The sequence below is a fragment of the Euphorbia lathyris genome, chromosome 4 (genome assembly GCF_963576675.1).
Source record: "Euphorbia lathyris chromosome 4, ddEupLath1.1, whole genome shotgun sequence".
NCBI lineage: Eukaryota > Viridiplantae > Streptophyta > Magnoliopsida > Malpighiales > Euphorbiaceae > Euphorbia > Euphorbia lathyris.
Window position 1 is genome coordinate 23,735,241 of NC_088913.1, and position 23,368 is coordinate 23,758,608.

The 23,368-nt window shown below is 38.1% G+C and overlaps 2 protein-coding genes across 3 annotated transcripts; one reads left to right on the top strand and one right to left on the bottom strand.

Moving 5' to 3' along the window:
• The first annotated feature begins 7,931 nt into the window (after positions 1–7,931).
• Positions 7,932–12,632, top strand: LOC136226776 (protein MAINTENANCE OF MERISTEMS-like). 2 transcript variants are annotated; one of them, XM_066015427.1, is made up of 9 exons: positions 7,932–8,287; positions 8,889–8,975; positions 9,387–9,566; positions 9,726–9,770; positions 9,905–10,086; positions 10,462–10,723; positions 10,815–11,770; positions 11,852–12,262; positions 12,358–12,632. In XM_066015427.1, the coding sequence occupies exons 7-9, from the start codon at positions 11,078–11,080 to the stop codon at positions 12,484–12,486; spliced, it is 1,233 nt and encodes a 410-aa protein (XP_065871499.1). In that variant the 5' UTR covers positions 7,932–8,287; positions 8,889–8,975; positions 9,387–9,566; positions 9,726–9,770; positions 9,905–10,086; positions 10,462–10,723; positions 10,815–11,077; the 3' UTR covers positions 12,487–12,632. The 2 variants fall into 2 exon arrangements, with proteins under 2 accessions (XP_065871499.1, XP_065871500.1); XM_066015428.1 differs by lacking the exon at positions 8,889–8,975.
• A 7,071-nt stretch (positions 12,633–19,703) lies between these two features.
• LOC136227913 (uncharacterized) lies at positions 19,704–22,922 on the bottom strand. Its single transcript, XM_066016710.1, has 9 exons — positions 22,775–22,922; positions 22,614–22,682; positions 22,225–22,302; positions 21,843–21,941; positions 21,425–21,478; positions 21,093–21,191; positions 20,645–20,717; positions 20,335–20,566; positions 19,704–20,124 (listed from the first exon to the last, which is right to left on the bottom strand). Exons 1-9 carry the CDS (start codon positions 22,810–22,812, stop codon positions 20,015–20,017), a joined length of 852 nt encoding a protein of 283 aa, XP_065872782.1. The 5' UTR covers positions 22,813–22,922; the 3' UTR covers positions 19,704–20,014.
• Between the last annotated feature and the right edge of the window lie 446 nt (positions 22,923–23,368).

Below are 23,368 nucleotides of genomic sequence, written 5' to 3' on the forward strand. Positions count from 1 at the left end.
ACTCCGGCATTGAGACAGCCCCTCCGGTTTTCACCTCGATGGTGATGTTCAATCCCCCTGATGCCCTCCATACCTCGAGGGAGACGTGCACCGACCTCGTGGGATTATCGGATTATTTTCAAGTGCGGCTCAACCTGCGTTGCGCCAGCCACCTGGTAAGTATTCTTATTCTATTATAGTGTAGTGAAATGTATGCATGTGATGCGCATATGTATGTATAACTTCTGTTGTCATCTATTTTGGTGTTTTTTTTCTTTTCTTTTTTTATTTGCAAAGCGATCTTCATGCTAATGATCAGCGGTTCAGCAAGTTGCAGCGGGATGCCGATGCTAGGGTCGGTCACGTCTACCGAGAGAGAGATGCTCATTGGGCGGAGATGATGCGAGTTGAGACCGAGGGGCGTCTTGCCGCTGAGGAGGGTCGTCGGGTTACCGAGGAGGCCTTAGCCGCGGATTGGGCTTCATATCTGTGGGACTTTAAGGACTTCTGGGATCTTCCTCCTTGACAGGCCCATTATTCGTAGCTTTCTCATTAGTATTACCCCGATGTATAGCTTGTATATAGGGAGAAGGGTGGATAGGATGTAGGCTTTTTTGTGAAAGAGGTAGGACATGTATAACTCATGATTCATAATACAATGCATTCAGTAGATTATAACGATCCCAATCATCCTCTTCAAATATATTTATGCCTTTATTTATTTACAAACAACATAAATACTTAGCCGCTTATACATTATTTTTATAATTGCTCAAGATATAACTACTGTTACCAGGACCCGTCTTTTTTCGGTTTTCAGATCCCAGTGATTTTTCAACTCTCCTTTTATTATCCTGGAATTTTCAAATGAGTGCCCTTTCGGGTTTTCACCCATTGGGATGTCCCTTATTGTTGCATAGGTCGCCCTTTGCGGGTTTTCAACCTATCGGGAATTTTTATTTCTTTCTTTTTTTCTTATTTACGAAAAGTATTTCTTAAGCCCATCCAGATTGGTAGGTTCGGAGAACTCCATGCCATCCATAGTGGTTAGCTTCACCGCTCCTTTGCTTAGCATCTTCTTCACGAGAAACGGTCCTTCCCAGTTCGGCCTAAACTTGCCTCTAGGGTCGGTGTGCGTCATCCGGATCTATTTCAGCACCATGTCTCCCTATCTGATAGGATTAACCTTAACCCTTTTGTTGAAGGCTCGGGCCATCCTCCTCTGATATAGTTGCACATGGTAAAGGACCTCCATCCTTTTCTCGTCGACCAGTGCCAACTGCTCATATCGCTTCTTCACCCATTCTGCTTCGAGAATTCCTGCTTCTACCACGATTCTCAACGACCGCTTTTCAATCTCAATCGGCATGACTGCTTCTGCCCCATACACTAAGGAGAACGGTGTTGCCCCAGTAGATGTTCTAACGGTTGTGTGATAGGCCCACAAAGCAAGTGGAAGCTGTTCATGCCAATTTCGGTGCGACTCCACTGTCTTTACGAGAATCCTCTTATGGTTCTTATTATCCGCCTCCACTGCACCATTAGCTTGCGGGCGATATGAAGAGGATCTATGATGCTCAATACCATATTCCTAGAAGAGACTTTTCACTTCTCCCTGGAACTGAACCCCGTTGTCAATGATCATATGGTGAGGCACCCCAAACCTGGTGATTAGGTGTCTTTCGATAAACTTCCTCATCTGCTTAGATCCCAACTTGCCAAATGATTCTGCCTCTACCCACTTGGTGAAGTAATCAATGGCAACTGCTATGAATTTGTGTCCATTTGACGCATTAGGCCTCACCTCACCGATGATATCAATACCCCAAGCTGCAAATGGCCAAATGGGTGCCAACACGTGCAGTTCCATAGCTGGCAAGTGATTATAGTCTCCGTGGATTTGACAATCATGACATTTCTTCGCATATTCGTTGCAATCTCTTTCCATGGTGAGCCAATAGAAGCCTTGCCTTATGATTTCCTTTGCTAACACTGCTCCTCCCATATGGGCTCCACAAATTCCCGAGTGCACTGACTCCATCACTTCACGGGCTTCTCCCTCGTCTAAACATCTCAATTGTAACCCATCGGTGTGCCTTTTGTAAAGCAGATCGTTGTGGATGACAAATTGCTGAGCTAATCTTTTGATCACAGCCTGATCCCTAAGTTCTGATCCTGGCGGGTACGTTCCACTTTTCATGAAGTTCACGATATCGAAATACCAATGCTTTTCATCTACTCCCAACAACATTACGTCTCCATAGCACGGTTTGTGGGACCTCCTCAACACCAAAGGCTTCGAGGCAAGGTTCCAAGGATTATCCCATACCGACACTAAGGTGGCCAAGGCATCCGCCGCTTGGTTCTGCACTCGAGGAATATGATAGAAGCGACACTCGCTGAACCTCTATGCCAACCCTCCTAGATGGTCTAGGTACGGGCGTAATACGGGCGTAACCTTTCTTCCCTTACTTCCCAGTTTCTTTGTGCCTGTTCGATAATCAGCTTCAAGTCGCCCCAGATTTCAACATATGACGCTCCCAATACTGCTAACGACTCTAACCCGTAGATGCATGCTTCATACTCAGCCATATTATTAGTGAGAGGGAATGATAACTTCTTTGCCATTGGGATCCTTTCTCCTCCCGGTGAGATAAGTAGCACTCCTACCCCCGCCCCACTCAAGTTAATCGCTCCATCAAAGAACATTTTCCACGGTATGACTTCAATTGCGTTCAGATGCTCGTCGGGGAATTCATAGTTTATCTCCTCCTCTTCCTCATTTAGAGGCTGATTGGCCAGAAATTCTGCTACAGCTCTCCCTTTGATAACCTTCTTCTTCATATATTCGATGTCGAATTTTGATAATTGCAACAACCATCGGGCTAGCTTCCCTGTTAGAGATGGAGTTCGGTACAAATACTTCACAGGGTCCATCCGGGAAATAATGATCACTTTGTAAGATTGGAAATAGTGCCGCAGTTTCTTTGTTAGCCATACTATTGCCACACACGTCTTTTCGATCATGTTATACTTAAGCTCGTATTCCAGGAACTTCTTACTCAGATAATACACCGCATGCTCTACACCGGTGTCCCCTTCTTGGGCCAACATCGCACCAATTGATCGCTCCTCGATCGCTACATATAGAAGAAGTGGTTTTCCGAGTTTAGGCGGCCTTAAAACTAGCGGATTAGTCAAATAAGTCCGGACACTCTCCAACGCTTGCTGACACTTATCATTCCAACCCGTAGGTTGATCTTTCCGTAGCAACTTAAAGATGGGTTCGCAGATCGTGGTGAGTCATGCTATGAATCGACTGATATACTGAACCTGCCCTAGGAATCCTCTTACTTCTTTCTCATTCTTCGGTGCCGGAATTTCCTGTATAGCCTTCACTTTGTCGGGATCCACCTCGATCCCCTTATTACTGATTATATAGCCCATAATTTTTCCTGACGAAACGCCAAAGAAACACTTCTTCGAGTTTAACCTTAGCTTGAATTCTGCGATTCGGGCCAAAAATTTCTCCAGTGCCACAAAATGCCCTTCTCTCGTATCCGATTTGGCCATCATGTCATCCACATAAACTTTCACTTCCTTGTGTATCATATCGTGGAACAGTGCCGTAGCCATTCGCTGATAAGTTGCCCCGGCATTTTTCAAACCAAACGGCATAACTCTATAGCAGTAAGTCCCCCACTCAGTAGTGAACGAGGTCTTTGCTTTGTACTTCTCGGCCATCTGAACCTGCATGTAGCCCATGAAACCATCCACATTCGTGTGTAAGATGCTGGATGCTGCACTATCAATCAATACATCGATGTGAGGCAACGCAAACTCATCTTTGGGGCACGCCTTGTTGAGATCTCTATAATCGACGCACATTCTCACTTTACCGTCTTTCTTTGCGATTGGCACTATATTTGCGACCCACGGAGGATAGTCGATTACTTCGATGAAACCTGCCTCTAACTGTTTCTTCACCTCTTCTCTGATCTTATCTGCCCATTCTGGCCTCATGCGATGGAGCTTTTGCTTTACGGGCTTGGCATCGGGGTACGTTGGAATACGGTGAGCTACTATGGATTTATCGATTCCTGGCATGTCTTCGTATGTCCAAGCAAACACTATTTCGTATTTTTTAATTATTCTCTCAGATTCTTTCCTCTCTTCAGTAGTTAATTCTTGAGCAATTTGTATAAGTATAGGATTTTCATCCGTGCCAAGATTTAAAGTTTGACATTTCTATTGCATTGATTTCAAATGTAGGCATGTTATATGAATGAAAATGCATGGAATGATCATAATCAACATCAAGCAAGTAAGCAAAATCAGAATTCATTGCATTGATAGTTTTGGCGAATACATCATCGGATTCAAACAAAGCAGTAATTTAGTTGTCATCATCGGGGTTCTCGGGGTTCTCATGGGCCTTGGAGGTGCTTAGTGATCATCGACCGCTCCCACGGTTGCCTCTGCAGTGATAAATTGCTCCTCAGTGATCAGGTCGAGCATCATGATATCCTCTATAAAGCAGCTTGCTTTTCCTTTGCCCCAGTCGGAAACATTGTTGAAGATCTCAAACGCTGGCAGAATCTTTCCCTTGGACACTCGGTCCGACCTCGTCGTAACAGCAATTTCCAGCTCTTCATCAGACTCATCCCAGATATTGATTGGAGCTCTCTGATTGATACCTTCCTCATTCGAGGAACTTCCCCAAATATCTACGACCACCAGATCCATCACGTGAGGGACGTTTGGATTTATGTAGGAAAGGTCCGACGATCCATACCGAGCCCAGCCTATCAGTTCGTCATAATCCCTCAAGAACACCCTGCTCAACCCCTTTGCTACAAGCGGAATAGCCCCCTTTCGGATACACATAAGTTGCTCTTGATTGCTCAAAGTGACCTGACATGAGGCGTACTTGAACCTCCACCTTCTAGCGTAATCCATGAATGCTTCCTCGGGAAACTGCTTGATCCTTTCTAAATCCTCCAACGACCCTATCCACGGAATATATATCTCATATCTCCGCACAAAGGCCTCCATGAGGGATCCCCAGTCCCTTTTTGTCTTTGCCGAGAGCATTCGGTGCCATATCAGAGCTTCTCCTATGAGTGTCTTTGGAAAGTGTTGGATCAATTCACTTCGATAGAGTCCCGTGTCAAACATGTGAGTCCGGAAACGGTTCACGTGGTCGATGGGGTTCTCATCTCCTTTGTACTTAGCCATAGTTAATACCGCCTCTAGTGTCTCCTCATCGGGTGACTCAGATTGTGACTATTACTATATATTTAGCTACTAAAATTAATTTTATAGGTAACTTTCGTAGTTATAGATACAATTTGTTGTAGTGTCGGTTTGTGAAGCTCTTCACAAGTCTAAAAATAAAAACTACAGAAAAATATAACAAAGTTAAAAAGAGATTAAGGATTCTTAATAAGTTCAATGAGTATGCACTTTATATACATATATATAAGTTAAGTTTGTCGGCTGTCAAAGTTCCACTCTATCTACACAAGCTGTGTTGCACGCACCTTTTAAGTTTGTTCCAAACTCAAGTTTCTAACCTTGTTCCAACCTCCTATATATTATACCCAAATAAACACACATATATACTCTTTCTAATCTTGTTCCGGCCTAGTCAGGATTGCCCAATTTGATTAAATCCATACAAATCCCGCTTCAATGCATTGGTAGAGAACAAACATGATATCCATTGGCAGGATTAAATTTCTGACCATCCGGACAAAATATACAACCATGGTTGAATCCTGCATCAAGTCACTACAAAAAAAAAAGGGCTTTAGCAGCCTTTTAATAGTGGCCTTTTTCAAAACCGCCCCATGGGCTTTATGAAAAGAAGTCCATTTGGACAGCCCATATAAGAAAGAGTCCTTAGGTTCATTCCAACATATCATCTGATTTTAGATTTACTTTGGATCACCGATATACTTTCTTCTTCATATCGTCTTTCTTCTTCTTCTCCATCGTGCAGTTCTACCTCGGCTGATGTCGTTAGAAGATCATCTCCTTAGAAGATGTCTTTCTTCTTCAGCTCATCTCGTTAGAAGATCAGATTTTCCTAATGATCTTATGTTTGGGTATCTACCTCGGCTTTGCATTGTAGGTAGGGTGGATTCTCCTCAAGTTTGATTCTCCTCATGTTTTGGATGATAAATACGGTGGATTTTTAAACAAATCAATTGTGTAAGTGTTACAATATGAAGTGAAATATTTACTGAATAATTATGATCAATTGTGCAAGTTTCTCAAATTCAGTAAATGAAGAGCAGAAAGAAGAGTAGATTTCGTCAAATGATTCACTATAGGTTTTTCAAATTCTACGGCAGACCTTAATTTGATAAGGTGAGCCAGGAATTCATTTGTTAAATAACTTTGTCTTTGGCTTTAGTTATATTAGAACTTGTTAAATAACACATGTTAATCTTCTGAAATTTGGGGTCTTGCGTTAAGTTGCTGTAATGTTTTCTGAAATTTCAGCTGCTAATTATTGGTACGAATAACACGAAGAAATATGACCACTACGTGTCTTAAAATTCAGTTCAAGGACTGCTCAAAGTGATCACTGTGAACTTGGGACCTAAATTAAGTTTAACATGAGAAAAGTAGATAGTAATTTTACAGAATTGGAAGTGAAATAAAATGGGACTTTTGTTGATATGGACAATATTTGGACAGCATAACCCATAAAAGTTTGTGTAGCACTGAAATATCCTTCCAGAGAAAAAACTGATGTCAATGTTGAAAATATTAGGATTGGTTTTATTATGTGATAGATTGGTTGTGTGTTTATGTTAATTTTGCTTGCTATATGTAGGTGTCAGTTTGCTTTGTTTTAACTAAGAGCAAGTCTAGTGGTTGGATACTCCGACCATCAACATCTCATCATTTTACATTATTACAAAACACCATCCAAATTAAAATACTCTCCTTAAAAAACTATCTCTAATGGTTAGACACTCTCATCTTATTTTAATGGGTCTCACACGTTATAATATATTTTTTTATATTTTATTCTAATTTTTTCACTACTAATAATTATTTATATTGTTCTTAAATAATTTAAATGTTATTAATTTAAAAATATATATTTTTGAAAATAAATATTTATTAATAATAATGTTGCTATTTTTAAATAAGTTACTAGTTGGTGTGTTTTAATAAATTAGAAGTTGATAAAATAAAGGGAAAAGTATAAAAATAAACCTTGTGGTTTGATCCATTTTCGAACTGCACTCCTGTGGTTTAAAAATTTGCAAGTTGGTACCATGAACTTCATTCCGTTAGCAACCATATAACAAATTGACTAACGGTGTTAAAAGTCAAAGGGAAAAGAGTTAATTTGGTCCTTGTATTTATTTATTTTATAAATTAACTCCCTTTATTATCTACTTACCACAAACAAACCCCAAAATTAAAAATAAGAATCAAATACACCATCTTCTTCAACTCTCTTTTGATTTTATTTTTTTTTCTTTCTCTCTCCTCTCCCAAAATTAAAAATAAAAATCAAATACATTCAATTAATTAGATAACAGTATTCTCTTGTCTAGCAAAAGGCAGTTTCAAAAGTGAAGATTTCTGAAGAAAAGTGGTCCAAATCTTGAGGAAAAAGAACCCCAAAAGTCCAGCAGAAACATTGAGAGAAGGTATAATTCCAGTAGTAAGATTAAGCTTCATCACAATGAAGCAGAACAATATACTTAGAATAAAACTCACACAAAAAGCCCTTAAATAAGTTGCTCTTTCCATGACGGAACTTGCTCTTGTTCTTCGAACACTCTCTCCACTGAAAACTGTTGCGCCTCTTTCCTCACTCCTCCTCCGCCGCCGCCTCCATCTGGATGTTCCTCGATCTTGTTGTTGTTTATGTTTTGCAATTCAAAACCCCCGCGGCTGTGATCCATCTCGGAATCAAATGAAGGAAGCTGGGTGTTTGATTTGAAATTGAAAATCAAACCAAATCAAATCGGAATTGGAATCGGAATCATTGGAGAAGGAGATTGATTTGATGAATTGATGAATAAATGGTGAAGAAAACAAAACACCGGAAGAAGTTTTTGTGTGTTGACTGAAACTGAAAGTTGTTGGTGGTGGCTGGCTCTGGCTGTGACATTTGCTGACTTTTACTGCTCTGCTAAATGTGAATTGACTTATTGACGCCGGCATTCATTCCACTTGCTTCTCTCTCTCTATCTGTGTTTGACGTCCGCATTCAAATAAGAATCAAATACATTCAATTGATTTTTTTGGATCCTGCAATTCTTGGTTCTTTCAGGTATTTGTCCGTGAATTCTAGAGCGATTTTCCTGATCCATTTCACAGTTAATTAGGTTTCAATTTTATAGAATTTCTAGGTTGATTGATTATTTAGTAGTGTTCAATTCAATGTTTAGAATGAAAAAAGGTAAATTACACTCATGGTGAAATTGATTTAGAGAGGGAAAGATGAGAGAGAGGAGAGAGAAAGAAAAAAAAATAAAATCATAAAAGAGGTGAAGAAGACGGTGTATTTGATTCTTATTTTTAATTTTGGGGTTTGTTTGTGTTAAGTAGATAATAAGGGAAGTTAATTTATAAAATAAATAAATATAAGGACCAAATTAACTATTTTCCCTTTGACTTTTAACACCGTTAGTCAATTTGGTATATGTTTGCTAACGGAATGAAGTTCATGGTACCAACTTGCAAACTTTTAAACCACAGGGGTGTAGTTCGAAAATGGGTCAAACCACAAGGTTTATTTTTGTACTTTTCCCTAAAATAAATTACATATTGTTTTAAGGAACCAGTTTATAGAAAGATTGTGCATTATTTTCATAGTTGATATTAAAAAAACTGAAAGCAAAAATTAAGTGTAATTTAATTTATTGGTGTAGATGTAGGTTGGCCCACTTTCTTCCTTCATTTTGGTGGACGCCCGGACTGCTTTGTATGAAGACCACAGCTTTCTCATGGAGAGACACGTAAGGGAGGGCAATTTTTTTTATCAGTATCCAAATGTGAATACTGTCTAATTGTGGATACTTAAAACTTGAAATGCTTTAGTGGTTAGATACCATGTTTTAAGACTTTGAAATTGCAGATCAGTCCTAAAAGAGAACCACTATGGATGCTCTAAAGCTGCTTTTGTATTTTTATCCAGAGAAGTTATCCTTGAGCTGTCAATTGTCAGTAACTATAATACAAACTAGAATTATGCATTGTTGTAAAGAAAAGTCTATTAGATCAAAGGGCTCTCTCTCTCTCTCTAAATGAACCTTTAAGTGAACCAGAACATACCCTTCTCATAACTAGATCCTAAGCCTATACCAACTTTCTTCATCAAAAAATTTGGACTGCATCTGACTCACTAATTGTTGACCAATGGTTTTCAGGACGACTGGTTGGAAGTCTTAGGTTCTGGTGTGACTGCGCAAGAAATGTTAAAGAAAAATGGCAGACCTAATAACGTTGCTTGGGCTTTTGGACTTGGATTGGAGCGTCTTTCTATGGTTTTACTTGACATACCTGCTATTCAGCTTTTCTAGTCAAGTGACGAACGTTTCACTTCCCAGGTCAGTCCTGAATTATAATACTGTCATCTGATTTTCTTTTCCTCCATTGTCTCTATACCAGTCAGTTCATTTCAAGTTTGACCTTCTTTAATCATAGTCAGTTGTATATTAAAGAACTAAGATGCATGAGTGACACATTTTTTCACTTTTTTTATGCAGTTTTCTAGTGGCCAATTGGGGGTCAAATTCAAGCCGTTCTCAAAGGTTTGCTAATGTTTTTCCAATGTCAATATGCATTTCTTTTCTTTTTCTTTTTCACATCCTTCCCTCTTTCACTTAGAAAGATTGGGTGAGTAGTGAACAACATTTTGGACACTTACGCCTAGACGTTTTTGCAGTATCCTCCATGTTATAAAGGTGTGAGCTTTTGGATCAATGAATCCTTCACTGAAAACAATTTATGTGAAATTATAAGAGGAATTGCTAGGGGATCTTGTTGAGGAGGTATGCATAGAGATCCTTGCTTATGGATAATCTGAAGAAAGCTAGGATTCTGGATAAGTGGAGGAATTTAATCGAGGCTTGTATTTCTTCTCTTGTTTTTCAAGTTTTGATTAATGGGGATATGTCTGAGGAGTTTACTTTGACCTGGGGTATCCGTCAAGGAGATCCATGTCGGCGAAAACGGCATGGCCGTTCGTTCCACTTTACGATGGAACGAAAGGCGCTACCGTTCCACCGTAAAGTGGAACGGTGCCCACTGCCCGTTCCACCGTACGGCGGACACGAGCGTCGCAATCGTTCAGCCCATCGGTCGGACGATTGCGGCGCTCTGTTTAGGCCAAATTCAGGCCGAAATTTTATTTTTTGGGGTTATTACTTGGTTCGACCCGGCCTATGGTAATTCCCAAATGGTTTTTACGTATAAATGTTATAATGGTTTTGGTTTTTACAGGCTGATGTTGAAGAGAACCGTTCTGAAAAGAGACATACAAGGTCACGTGTTGTGACTGCCTCTGCCCGGAGGGAACGGGAGGACCAGATATTGATGGTGGATGCCCAGAGGGCTCAGGCTGTGGAGATGGCGGATGCTGTAGAGATGGACGGCGATGATGACTCTATACCTCCTCAGAGTTCATCCTCTGTGCGAGTACCTACTAAGACCATACCGAGGGGTCCTAGCGGACGTTTTGCTTCTACAGCAGGGTCGTCTTCGGGTGAAAAATTTAAATTTACTTATATTATGTTATTTATTCGTGATTATTATAAAATATACGAATATAATAAATGAGTTTACTGTAATTTCAGGTAGCAGCAAACGCTCGAAGAATGATGTAGAGGACGACTGGATCGTGAAGACCCCGGTTCCTGGGGGTCCTTCTGATGGTACTGTGATCTCGAGCTTCCTAGGACATATTGCCACTGCTATTTGGAGAGGGCAAGATAGGGGCCTCCTCATGTGTCAGACATGATCATTATACTGTGGGAAGCTGTGTGTATGGTACGGTGGTGCTTCTGAGCAGCTCTAGAACCGTATAGAGTCAACTGGATTGTCCCATTTACCCAATATCATGTATGGCCACATCGATGCGTCCCTGATTGTGGCTTTTGTGGAGCGGTGGCAGCTAGACACGTCATCATTTCACATGTCGTTTGGTGAGATGAGCATTATGTTGCATGATGTGTGGCAGATTTTGCGCATCCCCATCGATGGGGCTATGGTGACTGCTGATGCGAGTGTTGAGGAGCTTCAGTCTTGTGTGATGGAGTTGTTTAGTATGACTCGGGCGGAGTTACAGAAGGGTCACTATTTTAATGGCGGTATACGAGCGGCTTCTGTATTGGAATATTGTCAAGGAGATCGGATTGCTGATGCACAGGCTATTGCTTGGACGTTTCTGATGCTCGGTTGCACACTGTTCATGGACAAGAATGGAGACCTCATTCGACCTTCTTATCTGTTGGAGGTACAGAACTCTGTAGCTGGAGCCATTGGACTCTCGTGGGGCTCAGCTGCACTAGCATATCTATACCGTCATATAGGTATTGCTAGCAGAGGAGATTGCGGACAGATCACGGGTTGTCTGACACTGCTTCAGGCATGGATTTATGAGTACTTCCCATGCTTCAGGCCTCAGTGGGAGGGAGTCACATTGGATCCAGCGATGCCGAGGGCTTGCATGTGGCCATCTATACCGTTGGAGAAAAGTGGGGATCGACTGAAATCATATCGTGTCTGGATTGATGAATTGACTGCTGATGAGGTACAATTTCAATTTAATTAAAAAATCCAAATTCATTTACTTGTATTATTTGCATGTTAATGTTGTTGTATACGTCTGTAGGTGATGTGGATGCCGTATGGTCCTGATGTCATTACGCATACCCCTAGGACGATATACGCCGGATGGATACGTTACAGGGATGTGATTGAGCCGTACATGCTGGGGATATGCCTTCGCCAGTTAGGTTACATGAAGACCATACCCCGGCCGATCTTGAGGCCATTAAAGTCTATTCGTCCTTGGTCCAGCTTGAAGTATCGGGTAGAAGTGCCCCCCGATATGGCGGAGGATCTTTGGACCTCGTTTCCCGAGGCTTGCATGCTTATATTGTCTTGGTTCACTCTTGCACGGACTCATTCAGACTGTGAGGAGCAGTACATGCCATGGTACTGTCTGCATTCACACCCTCAGCTACTACCGGATATGCTTGAACCCGGACCGGTTATTCATACTCGCTCGAACAGCGAAGTGGTAAGTAATTTAATTTTTAATCAATTTATTTACAACTATCAGAATGAAATCAAATGAATTGATATTTATTCATATTGGGTTATTTCTTTTGCTAGTGGGTTAGCCATTCGGCTAACTGGGGAGAAGGTGCATTGGACGCGATGAACCTTTTTGACGAGGATGTTGCGGCTGAGTGGAGACAGTCGTACGATCAGATTTTGGATGCTTGGAATTCGGCCAAGTGATTTGTGGTTGTGTTTTTAGTACTTTTTATTAGCGGTATATGGACGTTGGCATTTGAGTACTTTTTGGCATTCAGATAATATCTTTTATTATGTACGTTTTTACTGGATTATTCGGATAATATCTTTTATTATGTACGTTGTCATTTTAGTCATTCAGATAATATCTTTTATTATGTACGTTATCATTTTAGTACTTTTTGACATTCAGATAATCAAAACAACAACTATTTGTTATCCAGAATCAACATGGAACACATAAAAAGCTATCCAGATTAATACAGATCAATATAGAATCATTACAGTCACAATACAGACATAAAATGTAACTCGAATGAACTAAACTGAATCAAAACAGCAACTGTTTGTTATCCAGAATCTATCCAGAATCAACATGGAACGCATAAAAAGCTATCCAGATTAATACAGATCAATATAGAATCATTACAGTCACAATACAGACATAAAATGTAACTCGAATGAACTAAACTGAATCAAAACAGCAACTGTTTGTTATCCAAAATCTATCCAGAATCAATATGGAACGCATAAAATGCTATCCAAATCTAAGTTGAACCAGTCTTGTCCATTGTGTTGTCCTAGTTGCATAAATGCGATCCCACCCTTCAACGTTACGTTCATGGTGCCCCTTCCACCATTCTATTACAGGAGGGACTGGAAAATTAGGAGATAAATTTAAACGAATATAGTGGCGACAGTGCGTACCCAAATGAGCTATGCAGATCTCTCGTTCTGGTCTTGTAGCAGTGGAAGGGGCATACACTGGTAAAATAGTACCACAAAAAGTAGAGTTATTTCCATCAACGTAACCAAAAAACATTACAGCAGCATTGTACAATGTAGCAATCAGAAACATGTCATCATAAGCGAGCATCCAATGCTCCTGCGAACAAGCTCCACCGTCCCAAGTGATTCTATTAATTGTTGCATCAACACCGTCAATTAACACAGATTCATACCGAGAACGGTTAGCAATTACTTCATTCCTTATGTGATGCCTGACTGATTGCCACTTCTCTTCGGTGCCAAAAATGTAGGAAGAAACAACACGGAAGCCACAATTTCCATCACCGACTACGTCGTAATATGTTTCAACTACGGCTTAATGATCCCAATTACTTTGTCAGAATGAATAAAATCATTAACTTCGTACGTATTTCCATCTGCATTGAATCAAAATAAGATATTGTAAACCGCACATAACTTATGTTAAGTGTAAATGAATTAGATATTGCAAAACTGTATTACCTGAGGATGCAAAATTATGAACAGATGATGAAGAGCTTTTCCTACCACTTCTACCACGGCTCCTAGACGAACTACTAGAACGAGCACGTCCCCGCCGAGGTTCGTTGTACTCCCAGGCACTAGGCATACGTTTTGTAGATTTACCCAACTTCGGTCGTCCTCGAACGTTAATTTTCACATCAGGTTCGGTGTAATGTGCTTGATCAGGGTGTAGTTGATCATGTATAAGTATTGAAATGTTTCGCAGCAAGGCTGGGTCACCTTTAGATACCTGGTCGACTAAGGATTTAAAATATCTCTGATCCTCTGTCTGATCATTACACCCTTCAGTTTCATGAGTCTGGCCATAATTAATCAAAAATGTTCTCCATAACACATGAACCCTCTCAACACTGATAAGATCACCGGACTCATAAGCTTGTTTGATCTCGCATGCACATGGTATCTGATGAGAGGTTCTCAATACACATCCACAACGCGCATTCACTTCATGGCTCAGACTTCTCATGTGAGCTAACTCAACATTGATTAGTTGCATGCAGTAGTGTGAGACTTTGCATACCAGGTGGTTAAAGGGGAATTCGGAGTAAGAGACTCCTTTACGAAGCCTGGACTGCTCAAGCATGTACCTAATAAGAACATAAACATACCATCAGTTGACTGAGATTTACAAATACATGATAAGAATACAAACATCTTCCAATAGAACTTATTGAAAATACCTGATATGAGATGCCTGGGCTTCTATCTGCTTATGAACCTTTTGCCATACCGTATCCAGTGATCCTTTGGATGTATTGAGCCATTGTTTCATACTCGCATGTTCGCTCTCCACATGACAAGTGGTAGTGTTGCCAAAATGTAAGAAATTTTCCGTCCATGCAACAACAAACTTCTCCTTATGCACCAACCACGTCTCCTCAACGTACGAAATAAGAGTTTGGTACCTGCTCATCGAATCCTTCATCTTGCCGAGATTGTCCTCGTACTCCGTGTTAAGCCCAAAATATACCTAAAATATCATCAATAATTACATCAATATTGCTACGAATTTATGCTATTTATACCTATTTAGAATGCTTTTACTTTCGAATATGTTTCTTTCATGCAAGGTACATAAATATTTGGTAAAATCCAAATAGGAGTAAAAAGAGCTCAAAAATAGAAGAAAAGCCTACAAAAGGAGTCGAAGACGATGAAAATTAATAACGCCAAGTCGAGGACACGAATGAGAGCTGGAAAACCAAAAATGCTCCGTGCCGCGATCGCGGCTTTCCCTTTTCACGGTCGCGACACGCGTCGCCAGGCATTTTTCCCCTTCGTTTGAAGACCACTTGATGCTCCCCCATTCTCGGTACGAGCAGGAGATTTGGAAGCCTAGTTACACACTTTCGTTTTCGACGGAACGCGATCATTCGAATGGATAAGAATGTCCCTTCACAAGGTATACGTCTCTCCACAATGGATACGTCTTTCCACAACGGACACGACACTTCGATCAATACTCTTCAACATCTATAAATAAAGAGTTGATGGAGAGTTGAAAAATATGATGTGATATGTGTAGAAGAAAGAAATTAGTGTAGAATTTATGCAGAAATTCCGAGTCAAGTGATTCAGAAGTTAGATTTAGATTCTGTAAAAAGCAATATAATGTACACACATTGTTTACTAAATAATAACAAATTCAGTAGCGTTTAGGCATTGTTCCAGTTTAGTTTTCATTTTGGTAGTGGACCGACCCAGTCTCTATTACGAAGATTCAACGAGAAGATTGAGTAGAGGATTCGCCCCTGAGCCTGACAAACTCGAACGAAACCCAAGGAAAGGATTGACAACCCGTTCACTTGCACGCCGTCGAAGAATTCAATGCTCCATGTTCTCTATAAACTTGTATCAATTTATATTTCATCTAATAAAGTCTGTTCTATTCGATAGATTATTATGTAGCACTTTGGTAAATGAGCCGAAGTGGATTGATGCTGGTGTTTTCATTAAAACGTATTTAATTTAAATCTTTACAAGGAAACTTTTTTGAACACTTAGGCAAATTATCATCTAGAAAGAGTTTTAATTTGATTAAGGGCAACTATCCCGAAAGGGTTTTGTCACGTTCAAAGCTAATTAATTAGAGGTTCCGTCATTTATTTCATCGTTATAATTCATACAAAGTTGAAAGTTGTTTCTTTGCTTAATGCAAACAAATATACCTGCTTACTTTTCTAAAGTACTAAAATGTTCCTGTTTTGCAAATTCAATCTTAAATCAGATATTTTCTAACAATCTTCATATTCTAATCTAATTCTTATTCTAGCTATTTCAAAACCAAAACCGATTAAACGATTTTTCCATATTATAAACCTTAAATTAGTTTTAACCGATTGTAAAGAAGTTTTGTTAAAAAAGCGTTCCCTGTGGGATTGATATCTTTTATTACTACAAGCGTATACCGTGCACTTGCGGAAATCGCTCAACACTCCGCAATGGATAAAGATTCAATTAATGTTCTCCATTTTCCATTCTTGAATTTGCCGGCAATTGATTTGTCTCCCATGATTCTGTATGCCCGATCTTCTACATCCTTGTTTATATGCCATGTGCATAGCAAATGTGCTGTATGTGGGAAAACATCCAGAATCAGTTTCAACAACCCCAACTCCCTATCACTGACGATAACAGTTGGGTTGAGATCAAACTCAATCAAAACCCTCAGCCGCTGCAGGACCCAACGGTAACTTCCTTCAGTCTTATCTTTAATGATGGCATATGCGATCTTGAAATTGTTATTGCAAGGCGTCATCCCAACAATTTCAACATGACATTTTGTACTTGTTGGTTTTGTACGTGGAATCAATGCCGATGTACCAGTGATAAGTCTTGAATAAATCTACTGATTCTGGATGTGCCATAAACACATGTGTAATGACGCTGGAATCACCCTCAGTTTGCGTATAAAGAGCATACTTGTTCTCGAGAGCGATATGATAGAACTCACTAGCCAAGTCTCTACCTTCAAACCCATCATTCCTCATCTTATCTCTATAGTTGTAGACGTGTTTAATTGTTGGGTGGTCTTCAGGATGCTTTTCTTTAACGGCTGCTAAAATAGCACAAGGCTTTGCTTGAGCCGAACTCATATCACGAACGATTAATTTAGATGCGATACTGAGTCCGCTCATCTGCCGACTTCCCTCTAGATACACACGTAACGAATGATTGTGCTGACCATTTAATCCAGCCTTAGCCTTTATCCCCCAACCAGTAAGGTCTGACCGTTGATAGGCTTTAACCTCAAATTTACACCTGCACGCTTTAGTTTTCGTTTTTCGTATTAACCCTGCATCATCTGTTTTCCCTCTGTAGCGTTCACCCCGTGAACATCTCAATTGCTTTTTCTTTCCACCATTTTTATGCGAAGATATTGTAATCTCAAACCCAATTCGAATAGCTACCTGTTTTGCCCAAGTAACAGCATCTTCACACGAAGCGAAAACGGTGTCCGTTATAAAACGAGAACTGTAATCAATGACATCCGGTTGCCAATCTTCTAACGATTCCTAAATATATAAAAAATGCATAATATGTATTAACAATACGCAAAAAAATGTTAAAAAATGACATTCGGTTGCATAATAGGTATTAACAATACATGTAAAAATTTAAAAATTTAAATTTAGGGCTTAGTCGGGTTAAAAAATACAATTCCGAGCTTGTTCGGGTCTCGTATAGGCTAAACGGACAGGCTGCCCGGTTAAAATGCGGCAAATTGGTCAAATTATGCCTAAATGGGCAGCCTGCCCGTTCCACCGTACGTGGGAACGGGAAAGTCACGCCGCGCGCGCCGACTGCGGAACGAGCGGCATGCGCTGCTCGTTCCGCAGGCCGAACGGGCAGCGCGCTCCGCTCGTTCGGCCCGCGGAACGAGCAGCGCATGCCGCTCGTTCCGTAGGCCGAACGGGCAGTTCGGCCGTGCGGACGAACAGCATCGGCCGCCCGTTTAGGCCAATTCAATTAAAAAAATAAATAAATTCAAAAAACGAAATTTAAATTTAAATTTAAATTTATATCGTAGGATTACCTCTTGTATGAAATCATGGTCTTCGGGAATTATCGGGTCCATTTTCGTCCAATTAGAGTTTTTAGGCTTGGGAGAAAAAGAGAGGAAAAAAAAGTTTTGGTTTTTGAGTTTAAATTATGAGGAGGGCATAATTGTCAAAACAGTGCGGTAGGTGGAAAAACATATTGCGGCAAATAGCAGCCCACTTGTTTAAACGAGAGAATCTATATAGCTGAACTATCAGTAGCTGCCTTGCAATCTGAAATAACAAGCAATCTAACGATATCATTCTCTTTAACAAAAATGAGACCATTTAAACCGGACATGCCCCACTAATCTATTTTTAAATATATTAATTATGATTATTATTTTTATATAATTATTGATTAAATTAAGGGTTAATTTCAAATAAACCTCTGTGGTTTCACATATTTTCAGATTGATACCTGTGGTTAGTAAAATTTCATTTTTCCAAATTTGGCTGATACCCCTTTGGTTTCATATATATTGACATGTTGTTTATAATTGTGTTAATAACGTGTACACCAAATATTTGAGATAATTTTTTATGATGAACTTGTATGTTACAAACTTAATTATTATTAGTTTGACAAGTTTCTTTTATCTTAGTATTAAATTGTTCATAAGTGCACTGGTTGAACCTGTTCAAGCCTGCTTTGTATAGATTGGGGTTGGATATATTAAGGAATATTCACATGTACATTAATGACCAAGTGAATTTGATCATTAACTATTAGATATAGGTTTAATAAATCTAAGCTTTAGAATACTTTGAATCTCCACTTTATGATATATTATTTTTTATTGATCAATTAACCTTTGTATATGTCAATTGTATAAAATTGTTTATTATCTTGATTATTTATTGGATTATTGAATTGATCAAATAAATTTAGTAGTTCATATATCTAAACTTATTAAATTTAGTAAGCCTAGATCTAATGTTGAATAATCATAATTTGATCATTCAAGATCCAAATAACATTATTATAATTATTAATAATATATTATTTTTTATTGATCAGTTAATTTTTTTTTCTTTCGAAAAGGATCAATTAATCTTTGTGTGTATGTCAAATGTAAAAAATTGTTTATTATCTTGATTATTTATTTGATTAGTGTGTAGTAATTTACTGGTGTAGTAGATTTGACTATAAAAATGTTGGACCCATTGTTATTGCCCATAAAGTGAAAGGCTCTAATTGAAATAAATCACCATGTTTAATTTACTTATAACTATCATAAATGAAATACTAATATCAATTAATACATCATTTTCCCTCAACTTTCAGGGTTAATTTACTTAATACATCATTTGTTGCCTCAACTTGTCCAAAAAGGTTGAATGATTTTGTAAACTTTCAAAATGTTCTGATAGCTTCCTCAACTTATATAAAATATTCAATTAGCATCCTAAACTTGCGTAAAATATAATCAATTAATCACTCGCTTGCAAAAATAAATTAAATATAAAAGATGTATTACATGCGTCTAAAAAAATGAAACGACCAAAGCCAGGATACACAGTTCTAAAGTTTTATAGTTAGCAAATAAAAACTTTTTTAATCTATCATGTAATAATACTCGTGCAACACATCTTCGCAACTTACCTTTTTTAACTAAATGATTAATTAACTAACCATTTTATACAAATCGCAAAAGCTATTGAAACACTTTGAAAGTTCAAAAAATCAATCCAATTTTTTTGGACAAATTCAAGGAACAAATGACATATTAAGTCATTTCTTAATATTAAAAACCAATCAAATTTTTTAGACAAATTCAAAGGATAAAATGACATATTAAGTCACTTCTTAATAATAAAATAATTCTAACTTTAGATCTGATTTCTCCTGTAATCATTTTACCCAGATTTCAACAATAATAATCACTACAATATACACACAGATAACCCGTACACCAAATCTTTTGTATGGATTAAAAAGAAATAAAAATTACATATTTTCATTCATTCTCTCCCTTGAATCTCTCCCTTGAAGAACCAAAGATGTAATAACAAAAAAGTAAGTTGCACATGGAACACAAGGTGTGTTGCACGCGCCTTTTAAGTTTGTTTCAACTGAAGTTTCTAAACTTGTTCCGACCTATATATTATACCCCAATAAATACACATATGTACACTTTCTAATCTTGTTGTGGCCTAGTCAGGATTGCCCAATTTGATTAAATCCATACAAATCCCGCTTGAATCCATGGCGGACGACCAACATGATATCCATTAGCAGGATGGAATTTCTGACCAGCCGGACATAATATACAACCATGGTTGAATCCTGCATCAAGTGCATAGTCAATATTATAACTTGAGCATTTAGTCTAGGTGTGTATTCACATCAACAAAAACAGGGCATATAATTTTTTACTTAATGACACTATGGAATTTAAACTCATCTATTAGCTGTCAACTGATGAATATGTAACCAAGATACTTAATTGCAAATTATATTTTGAAATCCAGCAGCAAAGGATAATATGTGCATTACCAGGATCATCACTAGGCTCGAATGTACAACAGTAAGTTGCATTACATTTCGATGAACAATCGCTTTCCAATAATTCACCAAAGAAGTGTTTTGGAGAGACATCAGTGCAGTCAGCATTCTTCGGTTTAGCAATGAAGCTGACATGACACCATGCTTGATCACTCTTAGATTCAGGGTTCAATAGCCTCGAACGTTCTGAATACAAGACTTCTAAAATTTCGAACTCATCATCCTACCAACAAGTGTAAAATTAGAAATGCTGCAGCACAAGTGGTTAAAATAAATAGGAAAGACGTAGCAAATGGGAAACCTGGCTTTTTTCATAAAATTCCATAGCTTTCTTTGCATATCTACGATCCTTAGCCTTCCGGACTTCCACGAATCTGATTTGCTCAAATCATGCTAAATATTAGTATTATAGTCATAGTAATAGCTGAGCATAAGCCAGCAATTATTAACAAATATATTTTTCAAGTCATAGTAATATTTATCAGTAAAGATTGAAACTTATGATTTATTTGATGCTACAAGTCACAATTTCTCCTTTTATATACCACTCGTGAATGCAAAAGAAACAGATGAATCTTTTGCAGCAATCTTTCACAGAGTTATGTAATTTGGTTTGTTCTCGAACCATAGTATTTGACTCTCCAATTATAATAGATCAACTACTTCGTTCAATCACAGATGTTGAGAGAGACCAAAATTCAAAACCCTGACAATTAATGAAGCAATTAATAATAAATTAGAAACTTTACATGGGGTCAACTGATTTGTTCATGGGTCTCCAAAAGAATGGGCAAGACTCGAAGCCTGCATCCATATCTTCATCAGAGGCATCAATTGCTCTTTGCACCCTTTAATTGCAGAACAAAGGAAATGAGAAGCACAGACTAATGATAAACATGTAATGTGAAAGCTTTTCAGAACACAGCAGTATGAAGAAAACATCAAACGTCTAATTGACATGAATTGATGAAACCTTGTGCAGTAATTTTTCACAATGTTATCAATCAACATTATTAACTAACTAGGATTTCATCTGTAACCAGACCGTGGTATTTGATTCACCAAAAATTAGAAACTTTACCTAGCCATCCACTCCTTATTGACTTTGTTATGCACGGAGCCTCCTCTTTGCACCCTTTAATTGCAGAACAAACCAAATGAAAAGCACATACTAATGATAAACATGTAACACGAAAGCTTTTCAGAACACGTCAATAAGAAGAAAGCATCAAACCCTAAAACCAAGTCATACTAAAAGTCACAACAACAAGGTCTACTTGACATGAATTCATGAAACCTAGGGCAGTAATTTATCATCTAAGAATAGGTGAAGCAATTAATTATCATCTAAGTATGATTTGGTTTGTTACCGGAACATGGTATTTGACTCGCAAAATATAACAGGTAAAGTACTTTGTTCAATCACAAAAGTTGAAATAGACCAAAATTCAGTACCCTGAGAATTGGTGAAGCAATTAATTACGAGTTAGAAACTTCACCTAGAGGCACGCTTCTTCTTGACTCTCTTACACTTGATTTGGTGATGCTGGAAGCCTCCACCCATCTCTCCTTGAGAGGCATCAATTCCCCTTTGCACCCTTTAATTGCAGAACAAATGAAATGAAAAGCACAGACTAATGATAAACATGTAAGGTGAAAGCTTTTCAGAACACAGTGATAAGAAGCAAACATCAAACCCTACAACCAATTAATGCTAAAAGTCACAACAACAGGAATTAATTAATTGACATGAATTCATGAAACATTGTACAATAATGTTTTACAATGTTATCTATCAATATTATTAACTAATCAGGATTTCATTGTCGCCAAAAATTCAAACCCTAAGAATAAGAATTAGTTATAAATTAGAAAGTTTACCAAGGGAGACGCTCCTTCTTGACTCTCTTATGATGCGGCTTGGAGCCTCCTTGAGAGGCATCAGTTCCTCTGTGCATCCTTTAATTGCAGAAGAAACCAAATGAAAAGGAGTGAGTAATGATAAACATGTAATGCGAAAACAACTTTTATCAGAATACTGCAATAAGGTCTACTTGACATGAATTCATGAAACCTTGTGCATTAATTTATCATCTAAGAATAGGTGAAGCAATTACTGTAAAATTATAAATTAGAACATGGTATTGACTCTCAAAATATAACAGATCTACTACTTGGTTCAATCACAAAAGTTAAGTTGAAATAGAGCAAAATTCGAAACCCTAAGAATCGGTGAAGCAATTACTGTAATTATAAATTAGAAACTTCACCTAGAGCCATGTAGCTTCTTGTTGACTCTGTTACGACGGTCGGAGCTTCCACCAATCTCTCCTTGCACCCTTTAATCCCAGTGAAAAAACAAAAAGAACGCAAATGAATAACAAACAAAGATGTAAGATAATGAAAGCTTTTCAAAACATACAGTCCGTACCATTTCGATTTCGATTTCGATTTCGGTTCTCCTTCCATCGATCCCTAATTTCAACGCCGACAACTCCTTGTATACACTACACTGGTAAGGGTTTTAACAAAGGTCGGTTATGTTCTTCACGACAAAATAACTTTATATAGTGTTAAATAAGTTTTATTCTATAGGAAATAAAAAACGAGAGATTAATAGAGGTAAATAAAAATAATGAAATCTAAACTATTATTAATTTTAAATTAAATGAATATTAATGAAAATTAAACTTTTCTTTAAGAGGAAATTAATGGAAATTAGTATGGTTTTATAAAGCATTTGAAAAATAATTCATTAAACTGTATTATCGGTCATAAATCTTGTCATCTACGTTTCAGACAGTCATTTTTATCATTTTATTAGTAACCGATTATAAACATATGATAAGGCATGAATTCTTTTAAAAAAATTAAAAAAATATATTGTTTTTTGTATGAGTTCGGATAAAAAAATTCAAATATTTTACAAATTTATAAATATTAATCTTCAATTCTATTATTAAAACACGGAAAATATAAAATATTCTTTTTAGAACCAACTGATATGCAATTGGTGCAGATTAAG